Genomic DNA, 27,306 nt, shown 5'->3' with positions numbered 1-27,306 from the left:
AAATAAGAAAAAAAAAGATAGCTAAAAATGATTCAATATGCAATATTTAAAAATACATTCTTAAGATCTATTTATTTAAAGGCAATCTGTAGTCAGTATTTGGTGGATTGACCTTTTGAAAGATTTTTTTTTTTAAATTCCAGTGACTTTCTCCCAGCAGCTCACAGGGTAGAGCTGCAGAGATTAAATACTTCTAATGTTTTTATATTGACAACAGAGCATCAGGATATGTGCAAAAGTAAAATTATTTTAATTTACAGCGTGGAAAAGATGTGCGAACTAAAGTGAACCACTGACACATTTTGCTAACTATCAGCACTTTCCCTGCTTAGCTCTTAAAATATTGATCCAATTCTCTGTCTTCAAAGCACTGATTGTGATTCCAAATTCATCTCTAACCAGTCCTTAACAGGCATATCCACCCTCGTTCTACTTTCCAGTGCAGACAGAGCCCTGCAGAGCCAAATCTTTGTTAGTAATTCTCCTTTTTTTCCCCCATTCTCTACTCTACAACCAGTTTCTCCTTATCCACCCTCTCCCTTTGTAGGTGAAAGAAATTATGGGAAAAAAGGAGACAGAAGAGAGGCAGACTAAAAAGAACAAGACAGAGAGAGAAACTAAGGGGTGGGGGGTGGGAGTTCGGGTACTTGAGTGCAGTTGTAATCAAGGCCTGTGCACTCAAGAGGGGCCAATCAATCCAACCGTCTGCCTCTACATCTCATCAGGCATCTTGAAGACGGCTAAAAATGAGTTGCTTGGTCCAGGCGGCCTCCTTGGGCCGCTGAGAGAGAGCGAGAGAGAGAGAGAGAGCTTCAGTAAGGAGTCCATAATAACTGCAGCAGAGAAAGGTCCTAAAAGTCTGAGCTGCAGTTAGAGTGCAAAGGAAAATGACTGACCCCCTGCTGATAGCAGTGTTTACTGCCACAGAATTTTTAGACAGCATAGTTTACTTTAAGGAAAATAGGTAAAATGCAGTCTGGGAAAAAAAGGACATCTTGGAATAATGAGAAGATTTGGAAAGATTAATTATGTGGTCAGTAAAATGGCATACACATGTTGTGTTTGACTGATTATTCCATTCATGTTCAGTTTCCTACAGTATGTCAAACCAAGTTGATTTGAATATTTTCATAATTTCCAATTTACTGTGTTTTCTACATATGACCTCTGTACAGCTGTTTTTACACATTATAATAAGAATGAAAATGTCTTCTTGCTTTGTGTTTCCCAGAATGTCCCTATCATGTTTACCCCTGGGGCAGAACAATCAAGCTACTGTCCTCTGACTTCAGTTGGGATGACATGTCCAACAACTCAAGGATCGGCGACTTTCGCCTAACGAATAAAAGATCACTGGTTCAATCCCGAGAGGAGACAAAAAGCCATTTTGAGTTGTGTTAAGAAGAGGATCTATGTAAAAACTCTGTCGAACATGCAGAACATGCTGTTGTGACCTCTTGTAAATAAAGCACTGGAAAGTAGTTTTGACTACATACAGGAGGACTGCTCAATAATCTTGATTAGAACCACACTAACAGTACAATAGCAAAAATAGTATATGCTGTATGCCTGCATCTTCCACAGATGCAAATGAAATCATTTTAACGTTTCATTTTTTCACAGTTTGAATCACTGGTAAGGATATGTCAGCTATTAGCATAAAAATGATAGAAAAAAAAGCGATAAGAACTTAGAACAAAGCGACTGTCGCTGTCGACACCAAGAGAAAATCCCACTCTTCACTCTAACATTTCAAAAACCTGTAATTTTGCAAAATTGCAGGTACGCTACGTTGTACATTATGGCAGAAAGGAACTTTAAACTAAGACAAAAAACCAGTAGGATGAAGAGGTGATAATTAGGAGCAGTCATCAGACAGACACAGTCATTAAATCTGAGGATATTAAGAAAATTCTATCAGATGATTTCACTCCCATCCATTCAGGTTTTAAAAAAATGTATATTAAATTATTCAATCCTAGTGCTAACAAGTTTTTGGAAAGGTTCACCCTTGTCCTTCCGCTCAACTGGGATTACAGAGTTACTGGGCTATAAATTACAGGCTTTGCAGTAGCATTTAAATTAGGTAATAAATAAAATATGAACCCAAGAAGCACGCTGATACTGTCCTGTCATTTTGGATGTAAAAGATAAGGGCTGTAATAGCCTTTTCACCTCTGAAAAAAAAAAAAAGGTGTATATTTGATGAGTGTGTAGGTGGACTCTATATCTGCATCTGTTTCTGGTCTCAGACCTGTCACTGGTTTCCTGAAAAGCAGGGACACGAATGGCACAAATAACAAATTATCGTTCGAAAGTGTGAGAGCTGCAGCAGAGTTTAACACTCCCACATATCACGTACAAAAATGCCTCAGCACAGCCAACAGAAGCCCTCTCCTTCCACCACAGCTCTGTAGCTGAAGGGATGATGTAAAAGTGATGCAAGCACGAAGCCAGCTTCACTATAAGGTGGCCATCTGGGAGAGGTCTGCCAACCCCGCAGTCAACGTCAGGAGCCGAGGCCAACTCGCAGAGATCCTGCCAGCTGCGGGAGTGGGAGAGAAGGGTTGGAGGTGCCAGCAGGCCAGTGCCAGCACTGGGGAAATCAGGCCGGCTGCTTGGCTGAGTAGCTGGCAGGGTGGCTGCACGGTTGGCTCGGGGATCACGTTGCACCACTGTGCAAACTAGAGCTTGGCAAAACACCTGTGTCCTCCCTCCCTTCCTCTCTGCTCGACGGTAGGACTCACAGATGATTGCAAAGCTCCAGAGGACAGTGTACAGCTCTCTGCTCCCTCTGAAGTCGAACCAAAATAACCACAGGTGACTCGGGAACGGCAGGGGAGTGTGCGAGCTTTTTAAAGCTCGGATGAGGCATCTTGCAATTTCACAGAACGCCTACAGCTCTGTTGTGATGACAGGCGACGAGGCAAAATGCATGGCGCGGTATCACAGAAAATTGCATCACTAAACACCAGCACACACCTCACATTTTCCCCTTTTTTGATTTCCCCCCCCTCTTTGCCAACAGGTGAGAGAAACTTCCACGATCGATTAGCCTTCGGCTTGTGATGAAAACTGATTAGCAGGTGAACTGCAATGAGGTTAACGGAAATAGATTTGCCTACTTCTGCAGGGCACAGAGAGACTGCTGGACAGATCCCAGTGCCCGAGCTGTTTCCAATGCAATCACGTTGCCAATCAATGGGAACAATTAAAGAAGTTCCACACAGTGATGGCGATGACATAAAATCAGTCACTACTGTTAACAATGACAATGCATATGTCAATTTTGACTGTAAAACTTCCTCTCTGCAATCATGCATCATGTCAGAAACAAGCAGGTCATATCAGAGCAGTGAGAACAGATTGATTTACCACAATATTATAATCAGGACTGCAATTCATTGATTTACACAAAATCCACATAAGGGGGTTCGAATCAACAAAGAAAAAAGAAAACTTTGAAGCCACGTCTTTTTAACAATCAATTTAAATACAAGACAAGTGGTCTACCTTGAGAGACAGTTGATGCAAAGGCAGCACAACAGAGTTGACAATTTCCAGGCATGCAATTTGCAGAGGAATGGCAATGGTGATGATGATGACGACCTTTGAAAGGCAGTGTTGGAGAAGCACTCTGCAGCTCTAAGAGATAACTTTAAATTGTCCATAATCACAGGATCTGGGAGCGTATAAGCTGACAAAGTCACAGAAAGACATCTAGCAGTACAGCAACGCACAATTTGACCACATTACTTAGGCATAATTACAGATACATTTCCTCACTTTGTTATGACACACAAACACTTGCATGGAACTGGTGCTACGAGAGGGAAAAGGGAGTACTCGACTGCAGTCTGAGGTCTGAGGGCTTGCACATCAATAACAAGGCAAAGTGAGGTAGATGAAACACATTACTTTGACCTAAAGAGCTCAGTAATTACATTTGGCATTTTGACAAGTGTTTAGCTGCAGTGAAGGTCAGTCCTGTCAGCGAACGAGATCTATGCTAATCCAGTCAGACGGAAGAAAACCAGGAGACAAAAAGTCGAGAGAAGGAAAGCTCCGACGCAAACGACGCCTTTGTGAAAGTAACATAAACCCTTCCTCCACCCAGTCGTCAGGATCTGTTTTGAAGCTCTGTGACAGAAAGATATCAGCTGTCGGGATAAGGGTGAAGCTGCTTCCTCTTCTACAGCGGCCAGAACAATTTCCGCTTACTAAATAGCCACTTTATTATCATGGCGATACACCGTCGATTTAATTTGATACAATATTAAATTTGCTGTACTGTTAATGTGATTAAGGCTTGATGTATAAAAAATACTAGGAATGCAACGATACCAATTTTTTCAAACCGATACGATACCGATACTTGGATCTGAGTACTTGCCGATACAGAGTACAAAAACAGATACTTCTACCACACACACACACACACACACACACACACAAATACAATTAATTGGAAGACAGATTTTATTAATTCTCTGCCGATAAAAAATAAAATCTTAATAAAAATGACCACAAAAAAATTTCAAGTGAAAAATAAGCACTTCTGTTAAATTATTGCAGAGTCTCCACATTGTAATTTTACAAAATGTCACTGAACTATTGGCACTGTCTCGAGCTTTCAGAATAATAAATAAACACTTCTGTTTGGAATAAAATAAATACAAATTAGGTTTGAGAATAAAATAAACTTTTAAATTGTTACAGAGTGTCCATATTGTAAACGAACAAACAAAATAACGAAAGTATTTGGCATTGACGAACAAACTCCTCATCAGTCCAGTGTGCCGTTAAACCAAGGACTGACATCGCGCACACACTGCTTGTCTTTACCTCTTCAGAAAGTTTTGGCACCATTATCTCCCTGATGTATGGGCGGTTGGGAATTTCATATTGCGGCTCGAGTATGCTGAGAAGACGGCACAATCCTATTTTTTCCACGACCGGCATTGGCTGGTCATCCAGAGCGATAAAATGAGTCAGAGCCTCTGTTATTTTAACTGCCCGTGGATTTTCTCTTGACATTTTTCATCGCTTTTCCAAAACCTGAGTTAAAGTTGGCTGTTCCGGTCCACACTGCTGACATTTTGCTTAGCCTAGCTACAGCAGCCTCCAGTTTCTCTTTTTTATCTGGAGCCGCCAGTCTCACTCGCCTAACCCTGTGCCTGTTTAGCACGGGATGTCCCCCTAGTGGCCAATCTAAAAAACTACAACAGAAATGACAAGCCACCCTCTGATTAATGAAATAAGTTAGTATCGGTTCATGGTATCGGTTAACTTTTACGAGTATGAATACACACACATTTTACAGTATCGGCCCCGATACCCAATACCAGTATCGGTATCGGTGCATCCCTAGAAATACCCTTAACATTTGCGTCTGATTTTAATGTGGTTCTCGTGTGCTGCAATTAATACTGTTTGAAGAGGCTGGGAGAAGCAGGCAAATGTTCCAAGGTCCTGCATTATGACCAAATATCAAAGCAGTTTAAATATCCACTTCGGTGAAATGGGCCGCCATGCCTGCTACAGAGTACGCCGACTAAAAGAGCTGCACGCTGTTGCCCAGCACTTGAGAAACATTTATGGTGGAGTACAAAGTGTCCACGCTGGCACTTCTGATGTGAGTTCATCAGTCTCGAAACAATGATTCAGAGCAGAATCAGGAACTATCAGATCACTTTTGATGCAGCTTTGGTAGACATGCATTGCACACTCTAAAATAAAACAACAAGCTTTTACTTTCTAGCTAGAGGACATCTGACATCTGAAGAAAAGATTATTGAGCATGTTTGCAAATACAAACATTTTTGCCATCACATTTGAATGCATTGGTCAGGCTGTGAAGGGTTAATGTTGTGAAGGAACAAACAAACCAGGTTTCCTAGTGAAACTAAGCTGTTCAGTAACTAAAACTAAATTAAACTGAACGTAAAAAGAATGTAAAACAAAACGAATTTTAAAAAGTTTTAAGTAATTGGCCCAAACTTTAAGCAAGTTTCTCTATTTAACATACTGGTGTAATAAATTTCAGTTATATGTTATATATGGGAAAAATGTGCTTCACAAGAAATAATAATTATTTCACATAATGATCAATATTTTCTCCCATTTTTAACTCATAGTGACCTCTGTCAGGAAATTATTTACATGTCAACACACAAACCATCCTTCTGAGATAAAAGCAAAACTCTGAGCAGCCACCTATTGTCTGCAGCTAACAAAGCAGGCTTCCTTTCACTCAAAAAAAGGGGGGAAAGTGATGGGAGGAAGGCAGAAGAGTCTAAACCTGACCACTATCAACAGAAGCTGTCCTAACAGTGAACAATCACTGAGCCTGCAAAGCTTTTCGGCATGTGTGAGTAACTATCTTCACACCAACAGGCATTATTAGCATGCAGGCAAAAACAACTGCTGGCAGAATAAAAAAAGAGAGTAGAAGTCAAGCGAACAGACGGTGAAGGATCAGGCTATCTCAGCTGCTCTCCTTCTGCTTTAAGTGCTAATTGAGCTGCCCGCTGTCCTGACCCTGACCCCCGGCCTATTCACAGGGTCCCGTTCTCACGACCGTGACGCACCGCTGCAAGTAGCCCCTGGGTCCTCCCGCCCACCCTCGGCCGGACAATGAGGGTCACCACCTCGCTGCCCACCATCTTGACATCCACCCCCACGTTTGACAATGGCCTCCGGTGGCCTCGGAGTCTTTCACAATGGATGGGCGCCCATGACAGAAGTGGTAACGTGGCTTCTTAAAATGCAACAACAGGTCTGGATAGCCTGACTGCACTAATCGGACCTTTTGGCACCCAGGGGCCGAGGTCAGAACCAATCCAGTGTAAGAAAAACAGGATCCAAGAGATTAGCTTTAAAAGATTTTTACATAATACAATTTAAGTTAAGTATGTTTTTTTTCCAATTACATCTACTTGAAAGCTCAACGCTAGATTCAAAATATTTTACAATTTTTATTTTTTTTACATTTTATAGGCTTATATAGTCACTTGTAACACCTGCTAATATCATCTCTTTTATTTATGTGTATTTATGTGTCAGGGGAACCATGTAGTATAATCTGATGATTTGGCCACTGGGGCAAAAGCTAATTTTGGGGGATTTCCAGCAACCGTAGTAGCCAAATTTTGTCACTTGTCACAAAAAAAATTAGAAGATAACTCATTAAACGTCAGGCAAATGTCCAGTGGGTGTTAGTAAATGTTCTGTGAGTGGATTCTTTACCTGCGTGCAGAATAAATGCTGCTCAAGTGTGAACGGTTAATAGGCAGACTCACTACGGCAACCAAAAGTCCTGATGGACATGTCGACATGTCCATCTAATGCATCAGTCACAAAACAGCAATCATATTACGATAATGCTTAAAAGAAAATTGCAGAATTTTGGTGCAGTGTTCTTTTTGTAAATATAAACTCTTACAACCCCAATAACACACATTATTCTTATGCCATCTTCATATTTATGCTGTTTTCTTCAGTGAATGAATAATAGAACAGACAGTAAAACTTAAAAGAAGTGGATTTACACACCTGGCTATGCCTGAGTGGTTTTATTAATGAAGTGGAAATGAGAATGGAAAATTGCAACTCTAAAAGGAATAAATGATTTTTTTCCCTCATGCAAAATGTTTAATTTATGTAGTTATGTAGCTGCCTATGCTTGAAAAAAAATATTTTTTAAAATGTAATCATAAAAAATGAGATTTTAAATGTTAAAATCTAAAATAATGAATGAAGTTAATGTGATTAGCTTATCAGGTTTGAGTTGATGTGGTTGATTTTTATTTGATATTCTCACGTTTGATTCGATTTTTCAAACCTTTGAATATCTCCTCCGTCAGTTTTCAGCGTTCTCACGATTCAATTGTGGATATTCAAATCACCCAGAGCAGCACATGCACTCAACAGCCCGCATTAAACGATGTGAATCCTCCTTTCACCATCATTTTTGTGTTTCAAACATCTTTCTGGCAAACAAATGAGGTCTTCGCACAGATTTGATCAAATAAAACGGAACGATTTTAAACGCAGCTGCCATAAGCCTTCAACCTAAACACAAGAATTTGTGACAGAGGAGATGGAAGTCCACTCTCTCCCCTCTGCTGCTGTGTGACTATAAACGATGATAAAACGACGTCATTACAATGGCCGTGTAAAGCTTAATGTTTCAGAAAAGCACTATAAGCCACGGCTAGGGGGGATAATGTACGCTTTGGGATGGATTGATATTCTAGTTGAATATGACAAACGACACTTTAAAGATGGCCCGCCCACACTATTGCACTTTAGCTGAGAGGACGCCGTATTTCATTTCAAGCACGTTCTGTCAAATGTTTGCATTAATAACAATCGAGTCTCATCCGTGACCCCGCAGAGCCACCGGGCGCGGCGGGCGGGAAATGAGAACGCCAACAATAGCACTTAAAAACAGGAGAGAAGCCGTTGCATAATCAGCGTGTGCGTCTGTGTATGGTTGGGGTAAAAAGAAACGCAAAAGCGTGTGGCCATTCAAGGAGGTGGGTTTGCAATTATCAAGCAGGATAAGAACTAAAATAAAATACTCATTTCTGTTACTTTAACTTACTTTGGTCCGATTTCCTACTGTGGGTGATATTTGTATGTGTGTGAACTGGACCCAAGGAATATCAGGAATGACCCCTCTCTCGCTCTGGACTGACAGCTTAGCTAATGGCAAACATTCCTTCTTTCTTTATTCCCCACTTCATCAACACCTTCGCCTCATTACTGTGAGTCACACACTGTAGCCTGCTGAACACACACACATGCACACTCCCACACACCTTCACGACGTCTCTACCCCTGAATTGCACTGTGATAGAGAGTTCCTCTCCATGTGACAGAACAGCTTGAACCGAGTCGTTTTGAGTCACAGGATCTTGAAACAAAATCAGGTGGAACTTCCTTTGGGTGCTTTGGAAAGCAGAAGGTGGCAGACAACAAATTTCTGCTGACAACGAGCGACTTTGCACTCACAGCGCGCCGCCCTTGTGAAAACATTTACACACCTGATTTCTGCTTGTTTTAATCTTCTCCACAATCAACAGAAATTACACCTATTATGATATTAGCAATACTTACAACTGATGATTTTGCATTTATTACCATTTTTCTAAACAGAGTTCTGTGTTAAACTGTGCAAATTAGGCAAAGATTAGACAAGCTTCCATATTCAATCCATCAATGCTATCCAACAAACCAGCCTGGTTTCACAGGGAACAAAAGTCAAGTGACTATGACCTCTCAACTTTAGAATGCATAGAAATGATTTGTAATGTGTTCACATTATGTGCAGCCACCACAAAGCAAAATTCAATTAGAGCGTTTGTTGTCTTGGACACACAAATTGGCTGGTTCATATGAGTTAGCGGCACAAAAGACCAATAAAATTAGCAGTGGCGGGGGTGGAGCTGCTAAAAACAAAGAGTTGCACTCTGGAGACTGGGATATGAGTCTCCTGTTGGACCACTGAGGCAATCTTGTCAATATTTCAGTGATTATTAGAATTATTCAAACACCTGAACCATTTCGTTCAGCTTAGACACTGAACCTAGCTGATGAAGTTCAGGAAAGAACATTTTGGGGCAGACTTACCTGAGCTGAAACACAGTGGTAAAAAGAAAAAATAGCACCATTTTCCATAGGCCGCCTACTGTGATTGTTGTGTAATTATGTGATGGTGTTGTCACCCCCACCTGAGATGGTACTCCTTATACTGGCGACAAAGACCTCGGAGGAGAAGCTTTTACCTTTAAGCGGTGACGGCATCTAACCCATTACTCATGTGAACCCATTATGTGCCACCTCCGTTTAGTGCATGTGAAGAGTTTGTGGCAATTTTTACATTTTTCGATTAAAAATAAAACACTGGTTCCTTCAGCATCGATTAATAAATGCTTCACGAAGATAAATGTCTATATTTTTTTTTTTATCGTGAGCTGTTATTGCCATTTTTTTTTTTTTATACAGAGATCCTCTAAAACCTTTGTTTTGCTACCTGAGTCCCTCTTCCACACGGAAAAATTCACTTTATACCAGTGTTACCAGTGTATTTGAAATGTTCTTAATTCTTATGATGTTGACTCTTTAACTAAAAGTAAATAATCTCTCTCGATGTGAGTTCCAAAAAGTAAAATGTGATGTATGGTTGTAAGCGCGTCATTTTGAACATTTTGGAGGAGGTGACTCATGCATTATTCCTCCAACTTCCTTGCAATCAGTCTAATGTGTGTGAGCATGTTCAGGGAAAGCTAAATGTGAGAGAGAAAGGTACAAAAGCAGCAGATGGTAATTTTAGCAGAGGCAAGTAGGGGCAAAATTAGGCTCCCTATTGTATTTTTACTTCTTTAATGAGATGAATTTCTTGAAAAAAAAAAAAAAAGTTTGTGGAGAAACCTACCTGTTAGGAACAGCTAGAAACTGCAAACAAGCGGCACATTAACGAGCAAGTCAAAGGAAGTTTAAGCTTTACACAGAAATCTGCTTGTGCATCTTCAGAATCTGTAGGCAAGAAAAAAAATTGTACTGGCTGATCTCCTGCTACGTACTGACTCATTAACTCTACTGCAGTTGTACCTTTTAGTTATTTATAGGATACTAATTGTCCATCTTATTATGTCCCATTAAACATTTAATTATGCAAACAGGGAAACCATCAGCTATCATCTGACGTGTTGATAGTTTTGTATGGCAGACTGCATGTATCGCCATGGCTACTCCATAGCCTGCTACCAAGTTATAAATCATGCATAAGTCACTAGCCCTGGGCTCTTAGAACAACCTGGCATTAAACAAGTAGTGTACAGTTGGTATTTTAAGCTTTTTATCCAAAAACAGCAACATGCTGTAGCCCTTTGATGCTTTATTACAGCAACATTTAGTATAACCATGTTAATCATGCTGGCTGGTTGGCTTTAAAGTTGTCCAAAAGCTGATTCATCCTTGTGAGAAAACTTCTGATGTTTTTTCTTTGTGTGGCATTAATGAAATAACTCATTCTCCAAACACAACAAATATCTGGTGTCCCTGTCTTGTTTTGTTTTTTCTAGCTTGTTTATTTAGGCACATATCCAACTCTTCGGGTGGATTTCCATGATGGAGGCAAACATGGCCGCTTGAAGATTTGTAACAAAACAGAAAACCCAGCTGGCTTTCTTTCAAAATGGGCCAGCACCAAATACTTAGCCAAAGTGAACACAAAGGAATTGAATAACTTGCCACAAAGTGCCTGCGTGGATGTGGCAGAATACTCAGTAGGAAGAAAAAAAAGAATTCTTGGAGGAGTCATGAGTTTTGAAAACTGTTCATCTGGGGCCTCAGGTGCAGCAGCAAGCCAATGATAATGGGTTGTCTTTTCCTCTGTCAGTATAAAGACAACATTACTCAGCCAAGGAGAACCTACCAGCCACGTTGGCCACATCTGCGGTGCTGACGTTCTGAGCGTTGGGACTCACTTTGAAGGTCACAGCCGGGCCCACCACCCTGTGAAAGACACACATACACACATTTAGAAGCTTTACAAAAGGCATCTTCTGAATCTATTTCCCTTGGCGGCTAGGTGTTGTTTTTCAGACACCCGCAGATAAGAAGTTTTGCTCATTAAAGCTCAGCCATACATGCACTTGAGAGAAAAAAAAAATGCTTCAACCTGTGGCGATCCTTTAGGCTGCTGCAATCCCCATCACCACAGCGAGATAACCTCTTGAATCTCAATGTAATGCGCCCACCGGCATTTAAGCACGCAAGGAAATGAAGAAAGGCGAATCAGGATACTCTGATACGTGATTCTCAGAAGAGCAAACACATTTCCAGCTGCCTGGTTTATAATACATTTACATTTTGATTCAATATATGGTGACTGTGATGCACTTTGCCATGATAGATGTAAATTTAGGGCGACAGGAACTAAGAGGTAAAAACAAAGGCAAGAATATGAGCAGAAAAAGAAGCAAAAGACATATGTAGTCCTTTTTAGGATGCTTTGGAAAGAGCTTTTTTACCCTGTTCATCCAACATTTATTCCAATAAAGCAGCTTGAATTGAAAAACTGAGGGAGAGACGCAGAGAAGCTGGGTGGTCAGAGGCAAAGCGGAGTCTCCCAATGTGATTAACCTTTTGTTTTTCCTGCTGTAATTCAGACTAAAGGCCCAGCAGGAAGATATATTACGAAGTCCCCCACCAGGATGTATTGTGCGCCGCTAAAGGAAGTAACTGCTGCTGTAACAACACTGTTATAAAATATGGTGACATCATTAATGGAGCAGGTCCTATCCTAATGCTGCCGGAAAAAAAAAAGTGTTCAAAGTGGTTTCACATTGATGGATTTAAATTGTTTTCATTGGTGCTTTTGAGTGCATTTTGCAGACTGTGGGGTCGGCCTCTTCTATTATAATAATTAAACTAAAAGGATCAGCAAAATAATTAAGAGAAATGTGCAAAATAAAAGCAGATTCACCTTTTGTACAGAAGCCCACCGCATATAACGTGTCTTGACTCTGTACTCCTTTGTGCTTTGCACTTCTGTACAAAATGCACTGCATGCATAGACCTATTGAACCAATGTTCACATGCTTTTACAAGCGAAATCAAGGTAAAAATATAAGATTTGTCTCCAAAAGAGTACATTCTAACACAATTTATGCTGTTCAGTTCTCTAACTGTCCATCAGTACAGCAAAGCTTTGTAATCGCACTAATTTAGCCACAGTCTCTACACTCTAAAAACCTCAAAGTGTTTACTTTTCAAACCTTTGTAAAAGTTGGATGACCAGCCTTCATTTAACATTATCATGAAGTATTTAAAACTGTTATTGTGGGATTTTAATTGGGTTTCTTGAGCCCAGAGGCCAGAATATCAAAGAAAAACATGAAAAGCCCAGACTCATATTCACATGTCGTTTTACATGTAATACATTTTAACATATAAGCTGCAACGACAACTAATTAGATGAAGTCGAATTAGTAATCCACTCATGTGAAAGAAGTGTTCAATAAAAGATGTAAATTTACCTTTACTTTCCCACTACACGCTGCCGTGTTTTCACCACGTTACACATATTTGTACTTTCATGTTAACTTAGCAGCCAAAGACACAAAATATTACAAAACGAGTCGGTCTGTCCCAGGAACACTACACAACACAGCAGCTCATTTTTCCGACCATTATTTCTCCTCCGAGGTACGAGGCCGATATATTTGTCACATCTATGAAGTGATTCATCAGCCGGCGCAGGCACACTCTCCGTGTGTGATGAAGAGGTAAAATCGCTCATGTTGAGTTGATCACATATCCATCTGTCGGCCTCTGCTACCCAGGGCAGCGCCAGCACAAAGACACCACATCGACTTTGAACCTTGTAAATAACCTTGTCACTCACCGGGCAAAAGAAGCGCACAGGAGGTGATTTTACATCTTCTATTGCTTCAATTTATCATTTTTCAAAAAAAACAACATGTATTAACGCAGCTTTTGAGACATTGTTTCTGATGATCGCAACGCTAAAAGCTTTTGGCCTTACACCTCGTCTCTCAATCTGTAGAGCAACACACTTTAATATAAACTTGAATCTAACAAGCATCCAGCAGCAGCATCATGATAACTAATTGCAAAGGCGGAGGGAAGGCGGTGGGGGTGGAGGCACTGCAGATATATCTGGTGTGCTAAACTGAAATCAAACACGCTCCCAGCTGAACAAAAGAGTGACAGGGACCCTGACTGCATGACTGACAACTGAAGCAAACCCTGTCATACTGTAAGTGCTAAAACATCATTTTAGTCTTTGACTGAAGGAATAACAACACCTGAACGCGCCTGAAGACTGAACCTTAAGAAAATGTGTACCTCACTGAAGAGAAACGTAACAAAGTGAGCCTGAAAAGCTAAAATCATAGTTTTAAGGTCAGCAAATCTTGAAATAAATCAACAGAACAGTATAAAAACAAACAAATTTAGTGATTAAGAAATGTAAAAGCTTACACAGTACTTTACACACTGACTTTAATGCTCTAGATAACATTTAAAGCCATCATATCATTCAGATGGAAACAACAAACAGCACTGTATATTTAAATGATGTGATCATATAAACTAGAAATAGCCAACAACAACAAGAAACTGTAAAAATAAAGTGCAATAGAAACATTTGTTGTTGTAGAAAGAAAGAAATGCATTTCTGTTTAAAAAATAAAACCCTTATTGTGCAGGATATGATGCTTCTCTGCAGTAGTCAGAGAAGTACACACACTTTTTAGTCAGCTGTTTAAAATCTAAGAGTTATGAGCAGTCGCATTTGTCAGGATTCAGTTCAAAGAGGGAACCTAAATGCAGACCAGAGACTACAAAATAATAATAATAATAATAATAATGAGAGGGGGGGGGGGGGGGGGGGGGGGGGGAGAAAAAGAAACTAGCTAAGCACAAGAACACAGAGAACTTGAAAGGAACTGCAGCAGGTGACCTGACATAACACAGAGAGAATCAGGACTACTTTACATTATTACACAACTATGACTACAACTATTAAGGGTGAAAACCACAATGCCAGAAAACACAAAGAACTAAAATCATCCGCCGGAAAAATATGAAGGAAAAGAAACTCAAACCTACAAATGTGTGGACCACAAGCCTAAAAACTAGAGCTGGTGTTAACTTGTTGTTTTTACTGTCCATTTAGCCAGAATGCACAAGTCAAACTATATAAACAGCTGCAGTTTCACCATCAAGAGTAATGACATTCATTTAATGACTTTTTTTAAAGACAAGAAAAAAAAACTGCATACAGACCATAATACACACTGAAATGTATATGCATATCGAACATGAAGGGATAACGAGTTGGATTATTATAGCACAGAAAAAGGACTGTGGAAGGACTCTGCAGGACAGAAACTCCAGATTAAAGTTTATATGGTGTGCGAGTTTTCTGTCAAGTGCCCAAGGCGTAAATAAGATAGAGGTATTTCATTTGAACCTTAATGTTCACAGTTGGAGGAAAAGAAAGTGTCGACTTTTGAATGCATTCACTATTATTTGAGTTATTTCACTTTGCTTGCTTTGAGGGAGACACGTCCTTTGTGATTTTGTTGATTTGTGCCAAACGCTGTGACAGTTCTTAGAAAGGTATGATATAAAATATGATACAAAACACTAAGTGTTCACACCTATGGCCTCAGTTTGTATCCAGTCTGTCATCATCATCATCACATCCAGACAGTTCAGGCCCACTCTCTCCTCCTAGTGGCAGCTCTTAGATATGGACCTTCAGCTCAGACACAGACATTACATCACCCAGACCCTCATGTTTCAATAAAATAAATAATTTTTTTAAACCTCTAGTCTACACTCACTGATGGTTACACAAGAGCCATCATTATTCGGCAGCCAGCTAGAGTCAAAGGCTCTGAGAAGCCACCCACATCAGCACTTCCCTCCCGCTCACCGCGTTGCCCTCAACCACTACCAGGCCAACGTGGCAGCTAAAAACATTTCCAAGGCCGTTTTGCTGAAAGTGCTCACCGTCAGTATTATCTAATCAGTATTGAATTGTTCCAAATGAAATGTAAGGGGGTGAGTCACTCTCCAGGTTTGTTTTGTGTCCTGGCACAGTGTGTAGGCTCACTTTTATGATTCATACGTTGCCAGTGTTGGAAGTTTTGCTGGAGGCTCGTCGAACCGCTGCTGATCTCTGGCTGCGGCCCCGAGAGGAAATTGTTAGAAAAGGGAAGTTTTGTTGTCTTTTCAGTGGCTGAGGTTTCACAGGTCGATGACTACTTTGTTCAGAGATACTTTTGTTGTTTTAATATACGAATCCAATTTCAAAGAAGTCAGGACACTATATACATAGATAAAAAGAGAATGCAATCATTTGCAAATCTCACAAACCTACATTTTATCCACAGCAGAACAAAGGAAACACGCAAATGTTTAAGCTGAGAAAACTCTTTTTGAATTTGATTTCAGAAACTCATGTCAACAAAGTCAGGCCAGGGACATGTTTACAGCTGTGTTGCATCTGCTCATCTGGGACATGATGAGACCAGCTGCTGGACCTGTGGGAGAGCCCAGTTCTACTGGACTCTTCTCCTTCAAAGTCGTGCTGTTGTAATAGCTTCATTATGTGGTTTACCATTGTCTTGCTAAAATATGTAAGGCTTGTCGTATATATTGATCCATATATCTTTTCAAATGATCTCTCATTGATTTTGCCTTTCCAGATGTGCAAGGTGCTAATTCCATAGGCACTCATGAACCCACAATCTATCAGTGTTGCAGGCCTTTGAATTGAGGGCTGATAACAAACCAGATGGTGCCTCTCCGCTTTAGTCCTGAGGATGGTGCTTTCCATGCTTTCCAAAAAGCACTATACATTTTGATTCATGTGTCCACAGAACAATGATTTCTGAGTCTGTGCAATGAGTTCCATTAAAGAATCATCCTCGTCTTTAATGCAGTCCTACCCACCGGTCCAAAGAGTGGCATGGCTCCAATATTGATTTTTGGCTCTCTGCTTAGTGCAGATTTCACCAAGATTCTGTGAATATTTAGATTATGTATCAGAAGATGATAAAATATTTAAAATCTTAACAATTTTATGTTGAGGAACGTTATTCTAAAAATATGTAGACATTTTTGTCAGATTACAGATACTCTGCCCTCCTTTACTTCAGAGGAACTCTGCCTCGCTAAGATGTTCTTTTTCAATCCAATTCAATTTTATTTATACAGCACCAAATCACAACAACAGTCGCCCCATATTGTAAGGTAGACCCTACAATAATGCACACAGAGAAAACCCCAACAATCATATGACCCCCTATGAGCAAGCACTTTGGCGACAGTGGGAAGGAAAAACTCCCTTTTAACAGGAAGAAACCTCCAGCAGAACCAGGCTGAGACAGAAGGAAGACAGGATAAAATTTTATACCCAATCATACTACAGACATATTTCGAATTAACCTAATTAGTTGGAACATTTTCCTTCAGCTGTTTCCTTTGAGTACCACTTAATTTTCAAGCCTTTCCTCTGTACCAACTTTTTGAAATGTGTTGCTGCTGTCAAATTTAAATGGAGAAAATGTTTTTCATGAAATTGGAAAACATCCAGCCTTTTCTGGGATTGGGGCTGTACTAAGCTGCTGATGCTGTGTAAGGTGTCTGCAGTGTCCCTGCATGGTAAATGGATGAATTTGCGCAGTGGATAGAGGTTAGGCGTATGAGGGGCAGATACAGGACTCTGCAAAATAAAGTTAGTTCGTGGAACTAAACATTTAACACCAGCTTCTAATAGCAAACATATTTTTTCTGGCAAAAAAACAAAAAAAGAACCAAACCCACACCCCCTTTACCAACAACCCGTATAAGGATAAGCAGAAGAGAATAGATGGATGGGAAGTTTTCTACATTTCTTTTTTTTTAAAAATGTAGAAAACTTCCCATCCATCTAGGTATGTGCTCCTATCAAAGTACAATATAACTGACTGACATTTATTGTGTCAATTAAGATGATATATGTGAAGAGTTAAACAGAAAAATACTTTTTACTAAAACTCTGCTCTGGTCGTGACTTGTAATTCACTTTTTGTGAACCAAAGCTACTTTGTTGCACAGAAACAGTTAAGGGTTTTTTGCACTTGAACAAACTTCCTCTAATATAAACCTAGAAGGATCAAAAGGATTTAAAACCCAGAAGTAGTTTTTTTTTTTTTAATTAAGATGGCTCAATAAAGCAGCTGGACATTTTCACAGGTTATAAATTTATCACTTAAAAGTTTGTACTGCTTTAAAAAAATATATATTATTTTTCAAGGTTTTTTTTAGTTTAAGGAAACTGACCTGACAGGTGCAGGTTCAGCTAGGCCACTGCTATATGCCATGTTTGACAGGATATATAATCTTACAGTTCCTGCTGATACAAATAAAGAAAAAAAATCCTCCCAAGGCTATACGAGTTTTCTCAGAGAACCACAGAGCCTCGCTCTGTCCTTCAAACTGATAAAAGCAAATCAGATAATCTATGAAAACCATAATAATACAGCATGTTCTCTCTACCACACTACTGTAACGAGACATTAAGGCAAATAAGAAAAAGCTACAAGTTTATCACCTATACCAACAGCCTAAACAGATAAATACTACAACTGCTATCTCAAATACTTTTATAGCTCAAAGCGAAATAGGGAACTCTGCTACTAGAGGGATATTATATCAAGTATTTCTAATGCAATATCACATCTTATTTTATGACTGAGTTTACCTAAATATAATAAATAAAGCTGTTTAAATACCACAAAACTTTATAAGGTAAAAAGTATTTGAGGGTAAATTTAAAAGCAGGGATAATTCACTCGTATTCGCATTTGATGGAAAAACGGTCCCATAAAAGGTGTTCGGATGACTTCCAAAGACTGCATACAGAATAAGATGAGATTTCTATCATTAAATGTATGCAAGGGGAAATATGATATTGGATACAAGTAAATGGATATTTTTAAACTATCTACAACCACCAGTTTTCAGTGCGGTTTCGGAGTATGGTGTTGAAAACCACGGGCAGGCTGAGAAATTAGTGTCAGTCTGAGCCCTATGTTCCTGAGCTTATTTATTCCATTTAAGGTGACTGCTGTTGCCACAGTGGCGAGGAGCCGGGCAGCCTTGGAAAATAAGCGTGGTGCGTCTGACAAATTGTCTAGGCGGCTCCCCCTGCTGGGCTTTCACTGCGCTCACAACAAAAGAGACCCCTGGATTTCTCTCCCTCTCTCTCTGCCTCACTTGCGCTCTCTGTATCTCTCTCTCTCTGTCGCTCTCTCGTTTTCTCTGCCTCCTATCCATCACTCTCCCCACTGTATAGCTCCCTTCTTTCATTCCCAGAATAGGAGAACAAAGACAAAAGGTGCATTAGAACAGGGGAACAGTACGGGCCACCCAGGGACTCAATGCAGCAGCCGAGCAGCACGGCAAGGTGCCAAGCAACGACGGGGGCCAAGCGGAGGGGGTGGAGAGAAAGAGTGTGTGTGTGTGTGTGTGAGTGAAGGTATGCGTGTGTGTGAATCATGCGACCCCAAGCCACCCAATCCCCACCTGTCCACACACACTCACAAATAGAAGACTGTAGACATGGATTCCTACTCTCTCTGCTTCCCTTCAACCCGGGCCGAGTTCAATTCAATTTGGACGTTGCTTTATCAACAGTGAATGGAGTTACACTGTACAATGCAAGTATAAAAAGCAATGCTTTCTTAGCACTTCTATCCATTTAACAGTGTCAAAATTTCACCTCTTAGAAGACAAACACCAGCCAACATGAACTGAAAAACCAACACCAAAAAATATGCTGTACTAACAAGATAACAAATAATCCAACCTAATTCTACAAAGCACCAAATAAACTGTGAATTAGCGCCCTCGCGCTAAACTTCAAAGGAAAATGCATTCTAAGTAAACTTTGTCGTTTTGTTTCCGGAGCTTTCAGTTTTATCTTTTTCCACCTGTTCAGCTGAGTGTGACATTATATTGTGCCCATCGTGCACCACACTCGAAAAAGTGAACAACTGAGGCTAGAAGTATTCTTCATTCTACCATTTTTACAACACAGACTGAGAATTCATATACAGGTTTTTATCTCACCATCTCATTTTTAAAATAACAAAGGGAGTGGATTAGTGATTGATTGACGTTTTTTGAGTTTGGTCACCTCTAAGGATTTGATATCTGAAATAAACAGTTGACAATTTCACATTTGGACCAGTAAACTATCACCAATATACTGTAGAAAACTACAGAGACCAGAGTTTAGGTAAACTCAAAGCATTCGATTTTGTTAATTAATGTTATTTGAGGCCTAAAGACTGAATGAATTTTGCATTATAACACAACACATATGGAAATAATCAGGGAGATATCTGACAGATAATTTCAGAACAGCCACTGCAAAAGATCAATCTCCATTTGCTGAATATGCCCTTGAATGAAGTCACGGTTCAATACTGAAGATCTGTTTGCTCAGTTGCGTCTTTATTCGTCTGCAGGACGTGTGAGTATTTGCTATTCCAAGTGTTCGATTTTCTTCATCACTTCTATTTTCCAATGCTGTCCGGATCCCTACATTGACGTCACATCCCAGTTGTCTTATGAGCCTTCTGCCTGCCAATCGGTCCTCGAGCCAATCGGTCTGTGGACCCGGACCAGGCTGTATTTGTTATCAACGTGCAATCTGCCGCTATATTTACACGAGACTGAAGAGCACTGAACATTCGGTAAAGAGACGGATGTTGTTGTTGTGGTTTATTTCAGTGTCGACTGACTCATGTAGTGCTGTGGAATGGCAGTCCAGTACAGCAAAGAAAATAACCTCGGGGAGCACTGCCCATTATCCTACCTTCATCTAGTACCATATTCCATGAAGATGTCTCATCTCTTTGGTTACCTCAGGAAATGGTGCCAGAGGCATACTTTTTCCTTATTGGTTCAAATTTCTGTAAAAAGGCTCCTGAGTTGGGTTAGTTTGTGTAATAAAGAGCCTTCGGAAGATGCGGACCTCCGGGTTTTTAGCAATATCTCAATGTTCTCAGATCTCAGCAATTAAGCGAATGGTCAGGAGATCAAAGTTTTTAATTAACCTTGCAATTCACCTATTTTCACATTTCAATGATCAATCTCAGGCTGTAAAATCCTATTTAACCGTGACCAGACACATGTTTATTCACAGATAAAATACAGCAAACACCGTCTGTAGGCTGGCTATAATCCCCAACAGTGTGTTCATATCCAAACCCCCACAGTAGCAATTGTTTTGCTGTTGCAGCTCACAGCATTGAGAATTCAATTGATACTCCATGCAAAGTCACCTGTGGAGGGGAAAGACTGAAAGGGAGAGAGAAAGTGAGGAGGTGCTGAGGGGGCATAAAGTTACTTACAGAAATATAGAAAGGACATACAGACTGAGACAAAGTAAGAAAGCAGAAACCTGAAGGAGGGAAGACGAAATAGGAACAGGTAGAGGCAAAGACGGAGAAACGAGTAACAGAATGATTGAAAAACAGAAAGACACATGGAGAGAAAGAGTTCAGGCAGAGTTCATTCTCATTAATAAATGAATGTAGTCAACGGCTGCTCGTCTCTAACACGTCAATACCGTCGACCAACAACGCTCATTGCTTTATTACCCCCTCAGAGCAGGAAAAAATGTTGACAGAATGAAAATAAGGCGACGTCCTTGGGTTTCTAGTCTGTAAGGGCACTGTTTTCCCTTCCTTTTTTTTCCACTTCTGATTTTAATGCCTTCTGCCACTCTGCTTTGATCCCACCAGTTTGCCCTCTCTGATCCGTCATGCTGGAGGGTAACTGTGGAGCAGCCGACGCTGCTCATCTTCTACTGGGAATATTTGAAGAGTTTTAGTATGTGATGCTTGCCCTTTGAGAAAATTGCTGCCCACTCCAGCCTACAGGTACGAAACGGTTGTTGTTGAGACGGTAAAGCAGACTATGGATGTTGTGAGTCATCTACAGATCTTTGCTCATACGGTCTCTGGTTTGTTAGAAGGTTGAAGTGTTGCTGAACTGAAAAATACTGAAGTGTTTTCTTGATGTTGTTCTCATTTCTATTCAGCGGTTTGGCTGCCTGACAGCTGGTAGGACTACATGTCCAGAGGCGTCGCTACATTACAGGGCAAAGAGAGCTTTAAACGACATCGTAAGCATTTAAATGTTTTTATTTTTAGCTTCTAGAACAGAACACATGGCTGAAGCTTTGAATTGTGGGTGTGCGCACTTGGATTGTGAGGACAAATTCGTTAACAAAGACACACTGCGAAGAACTGGTTTAAAGATAAGCGAAATGAAGAGTTAGGCAGGTAGTGGGGATAGTTACGAGTTTGAGTTATAGACGATTTCTGAGTAAGGGGTAAATGAGGACCTGGTTTTAAGTTATATTAATCATTGTATTTACCTGTAAGAGAGCTAAACCATGCCGGTAAATGAGTCAAATGACCCCTCAGTGACACAGTGGTTAGTGATGGAAAAAACAGAACAACAATGTCTTCCCAGCTAGGATTCGTACTGCCCAGATTAATCCAATATTCGTTTGTCTTCTACAGTAGTTTGATGATAAGGAACATGACAGAATCATCTGTCTCGAGCTAACACACACTGCTCCATCTTTAGTGGAAGGGAGGCTGGCTGTGTCTGGACATAAAGGCCTTAAAAGTAAGAATCAAGATTTTAAACTGACACCTGCATTTGATTAGAAGCCAGTGTAGATGCTTTAACAATGGTAAGACATGACAGAATTCATAAGAACCTTTACAAAGAGAATTTTAGACAGACTGGAGGAGATTATTAGATGCTTTAGACCAGGAGTGTCCAACTTCAGGTTTTAGATGTGTCCTTGATCCAACACAGCTGATTTAAATGGCTAAATTACCTCCTCAACATGTCTTGAAGTTCTCCAGAAGCCTGTTAATGAACTAATCATTTGATTCAGGTGTGTTGACCCAGGGTGAGATCTAAAACCTACAGGACACTGGCCCTTGGGCCAGGAGTTGGACACCCCTGCTTTAGGCAGAGCATTACTACAATCTAAGTCAGGGGTGTCAAACTCCAGGCCTCGAGGGCCGGTGTCCTGCTGGTTTTAGATCTCACCCTGGGTCAACACACCTGAATCAAATGATTAGTTCATTAACAGGCTTCTGGAGAACTTCAAGACATGTTGAGGAGGTAATTTAGCCATTTAAATCAGCTGTGTTGGATCAAGGACACATCTAAAACCTGCAGGACACCGGCCCTTGAGGCCTGGAGTTTGACACCTGTGATCTAAGTGGAAGGGGATGAAGGCATGAACGAGCATCTCCAGTTCAGTTTTTCAGACAGCAGTCCTGAGTTTAGCACTATTTCTTAAAAGTCAAAGATGGAAGCTAACCCAAGATTCTCCGCGTTAACATCAACAGTGAATGAGAAAAAACCCAGACACTGTCCAATTTGAATAATACTTATTGGAGCAAAATGAATATTAAAATAAAAAAAATAAGAGGCTGTCTTGTTTTCATTAAACTGCAAAAAGTTATTTGCTATCCAACTATTAGTTGCATTAAACCAATCAACTAAAACAGATAATTCATAAGGTTTGTATGAGAGATACAGTTGAGCGTCATCAGCATACAGATTACTGGAAATGGTTTTGAAACTACTAATAATGTGATCTAACGGCAGAATATACAATGGAAATAAATAGGGGCTTAAATCAGATCTTTGTGGTGCAGCTCATGATAAATCTGAGCACTGAGACTTAAAGTGTTTTATCAAGAAGAAAAGAAGTGAACAAATCCCCAACTTGGCTGGATATCCTCACCATGTGGTTCAACATGTGGATTAAGATTTGATGATCGAGTTGCAAGAACTTTGTGGTCAATTCGTGAAGCTTTAGGTTGTTTTTGGATCACTGAATGACAGGCTTTATTTCAATAAGAAAGTGTTCAGCTTCGATTTCAGGATTTTTGCTTGCATGCAGGAAACGTGTCACCTCCAGTGTTCAAGCTCTGTTGTAAACAGACTTTCTTTATTGGCATCCGAACTGGAACAGGTGTGACTTGATCATTTCTCAATAGGAGTGGATTATTAAGAGCCTCAAATGTAGTAAACGTGCCAGTTTGTGGTTCTTTTTATATTCCTTTAATGCAGTGTGAAAATGAAATGTTTAAGCTTTGAGAAAAAAAAACATCACATTAGGTTAGACTGATTTTCACCCCAGACTCCAGTAAGAAAATGCAGCATTAACACAGTGAGTGCACTATGTTTTCATATTGGAGTGTAACCAGAAGATTTTAAAAAACAGAGCTGTACATACGAGAGCTCAGCGAAATCAGTCATCTGGATTTTCGCCATTCTAGCCAGGATCTTCATCAGGTGGAGGCCTTCGTCTGTCTGGAGCCCACTGATGATGACGATGAAGAAGAAGAGTGCAGGGCAGGAAGAGAAGAAGGGATCAGAAATTAAAAGTTAAACATACAACAGGTGCAATTTACTGTGCAAGTTGTTTTTTATAAAACAGGCTTTAAACAAGTTCTTTTTCCTTTTAGTGATGTATCAGGTAATTTTAAAGGTTTTCCTTATTTTCTGTAGACTGCTCTTCACTGGCGATATTCCTAATATGGTTATTTTAGACAAACAGCTGTGGCTTTTAGCACATAGGCCCCGCCCATCTACCACCAAAACCATCTTTTTGCAAGGAGGACCCAATCAGAAGAAAGGTGTAAACAGGTGAGTGGTTGCTGGAGGTTGCTGGCTGTGTTTAGGTAAAGTTGATCCGAAAGGTTGTGGTGCACAAAATAACGTCTTTGTGATTGCTTTGATTAGCATCTAAATGCCTCAGCTGGCCGTTCCGTGAAATGAAGACACCAACTTATCTGCAAACATGAACAGTCTCAATTTCCGGTTTATGTCCCGTTTTTCTCAGTTTCACTACCGCTCGCTAAGCAGAGCAAGTGCTGCAGTCAAGTCGGGATCTTTCATGCAAACTACAGGCAATCTGTGACTAAAGGAAAGTTTTTCAGCACATAAATCTTTACAGGCAGTTTTACCTAGCGACTGCCAGCAACCCCTAGACAGCCTGTCGTGGGGTTACTGACTAGTCTCTAGGAATATGTCACTGGTGCTTCAGCAATTGATTTCACAGTAACTGCAAACAGCCTCCAGCAATTCACATTTTTCTTCAGCACGCTCCGGTTTCCAGTGAGTCACTGACTGATCCCTCAGCCCATGTTAGTGGGATCTTAGAAAAAGTGAACGAAGGGGCTGAAGAGTACTCTGAAGCCTGAATCGTGCAAAGCTTTCAGAATAGGCAAGGCTTGAACTGGTTTATGTAGAAATGAGAGAAAATTAAAAGTAAATTCTTTGAAGATAAATGTTTAATTGACATTTCTTAAGGCAAGTGAATGGCAGAGAACTTGAGCGTAAATAGTATGGAGATGAAGAGCAAAGTGTTAAATGCCAGCGGTCCCCAACCCCAACCTATTTATGTCCTACAATATTTTCACGGACCGTGTTGTGGATAAATACAACAAATAAAACCAGTACCAAAAAAGAAGACTTACTCATAACACACGGGACAAGACCCAGGGAAACAGAGTTAACAATAAAAACGATTAAAAAAATAATGATAAAAACCCTGACAACTATAAATTTCACACCCGAGCCTCAATTCTTGCAGCCTGGTACCAAATGACTCAGTCTGTGGCCTGGGGGTTGGGGACCGCTGATCTATAAGACATACTGGACATGGGGAAGGTCTCCAGACATATCACTGTATCATTAAACCCACTAGCTGAAGGACTGAACCAGAAAATACAGACATAAAAGCAGTTTTCCACAAAGCTCCCAGGTGAGTTCAGATAAGTACGAGATAGAGAGGTGGGAAGTGCCGTTTGCCAGCGAGGTGAACGCTGAAGAGGTCACAAAGGTCACAGGCAGAAAGCTTGATATCATCACTGCCCGCTCCATCATTTTATGCTTTACAGCATTTTCTAGCACATAAAATTACTTTGGCAGTATTCAACAATAAAAACGACCTCTGTTTTGTTCACAGCTGAGGATTACCTCGATCTAAAATGAGAAAAACACTTCATCCTGAACCCTGATCTGCTGTTCTGGCATATATGCATATTTTTGGATAGACAGCCATATTAATGGCATTGGCTCATACTGTTTGACACATACTCTATTGCAATAGATTTTAACTACTTTAAATCAAGTAAAGCTGATGTAATCCTCCCAACACAAACTTCTTTACTGGATATTTTCAAAAGCAAACTTTTCTTTTCTTTATTTTTAAAGTAACTTAAGGAAACATCTATGCTTCTATAAATGAGAATGCCATCTGTGCAGCCTTATGTGTCTGACATTACAAATGAATAGTGTGAAAACTTCTTAGACATGTTATGATATATATGTTTTGATATATCAGAATGAGGACCCAGATGCAGACATGGGTGAGTGAAGGAACAAACGTTGAATCCAAAACTTACTTTGTAAACAAACAAAAGGGGACTAAACACTCTGGGAATAAACAAAAGCTAATTCAATAAAATAGTAAAACTAAAGCAAAGATTTAAATGATTAAAGGAGCACAAGGGAAATAAGTGAGGCAAAAGGGTTAAAAATAGGCTAAAGAATACCTACTAATGTGACACAGGTGAAGCCATTAAAGGCAGGAAGGAAACCAACAAGGAAAACAAATTACCAATATAAAATAGGATGTGACTAGAAGTAACAGGCGAAGCACACAGACACAAAAGGTGTAGTTAAAGAAATAATGCTATGACAACAGAAATGCCAATACAAAAAGCATGCAATGTCAATCATGTCACGGTCAGCAGGGAGCTGACTGTGTTTCGAGTGAATAGTGGGACCCAAATGCAGACACGATAGGAGATGGAACCGAGTTTAAACAAAAGCCGAGCCGTTTATTTGGCTGATAAAACGTGAACACAAAAACAAAGCAAGCGTGAACATGGCAAAACCTAACCTGACACCTAAACTGGGAAATAACTAAATAACTATGAAAACTGTGACGAGAGACATGGAACTGAAATAAACCGAACATCAACACGAACCTGATCAGTAAGAAGAACTCTGAGACATGACGTGAAACCAAAAAGACGACCTGGCAACGACTGAATCAACACACAAAAGCTAAATACACACAGAGGGTGATCAGAGGAAGTGGAAACACATGGGAAAACCAGCTGACTGGAATCACATCGTGACACCACAGGGAAAAGTAACACTAAGCACAATGAACAGAGAAACAAGACTTTCAAAATAAAACAAGAATATAACGGGATGCCGACATGACTCATGACAGGTTAAGAAACACGAAAACATCAATTTGGCTTTAAATTACCTCTTCTTTAATACATAGTTTTGCGTTTGATGATAACGTAGTAAAATTTAGACGGGGAAACTCTCTGACATTTCACCAAACCGTGAGAAAAATGGCAGCGAAATAAGGGAATAACAAATTAAGCACTAAATTACCAAAGCCTCTGTGCATGCTTAGGGCCAATGGGACGGGGAGAGGTTGTGCGTGGCATGTGTTTGCATCTGTGAGACCATAATTAAAGCTTTATATCCCAACTCCAAGCTAATTGCTTCCTGTCTGCTGTGGACTCATCTGACCTCCTCTAAGTCTCCTCTGTGGAATTCAAACAAGGAAAGCAGACACTTCCAGACGTCTGCAGGATATCTGCACATTTCTGGAAATACAGCTAAAGCTGAGAA

The 27,306-nt window shown here is 40.2% G+C and overlaps 1 protein-coding gene across 1 annotated transcript in view; it reads right to left on the bottom strand.

The window, feature by feature from the left end:
• slco5a1b (solute carrier organic anion transporter family member 5A1b) overlaps positions 1 to 27,306 on the bottom strand; it is a 229,706-nt gene that overhangs the window by 137,810 nt on the left and 64,590 nt on the right. Inside the window, exons 10-11 of the mRNA XM_087831471.1 lie at positions 23,876 to 23,962; positions 11,444 to 11,523 (exon numbers count right to left, since the gene is read on the bottom strand). Of these exons, the coding sequence (XP_087687597.1) occupies positions 11,444 to 11,523; positions 23,876 to 23,962 (167 nt within the window). The remainder of the gene's footprint in view (positions 1 to 11,443; positions 11,524 to 23,875; positions 23,963 to 27,306) is intronic.

The sequence above is a fragment of the Neolamprologus brichardi genome, chromosome 18, assembly GCF_056152115.1.
Source record: "Neolamprologus brichardi isolate AB-2024 chromosome 18, ASM5615211v1, whole genome shotgun sequence".
In the NCBI taxonomy this organism is placed as follows: domain Eukaryota; kingdom Metazoa; phylum Chordata; class Actinopteri; order Cichliformes; family Cichlidae; genus Neolamprologus; species Neolamprologus brichardi.
This window is presented reverse-complemented; position numbering and strand designations above follow the sequence as displayed.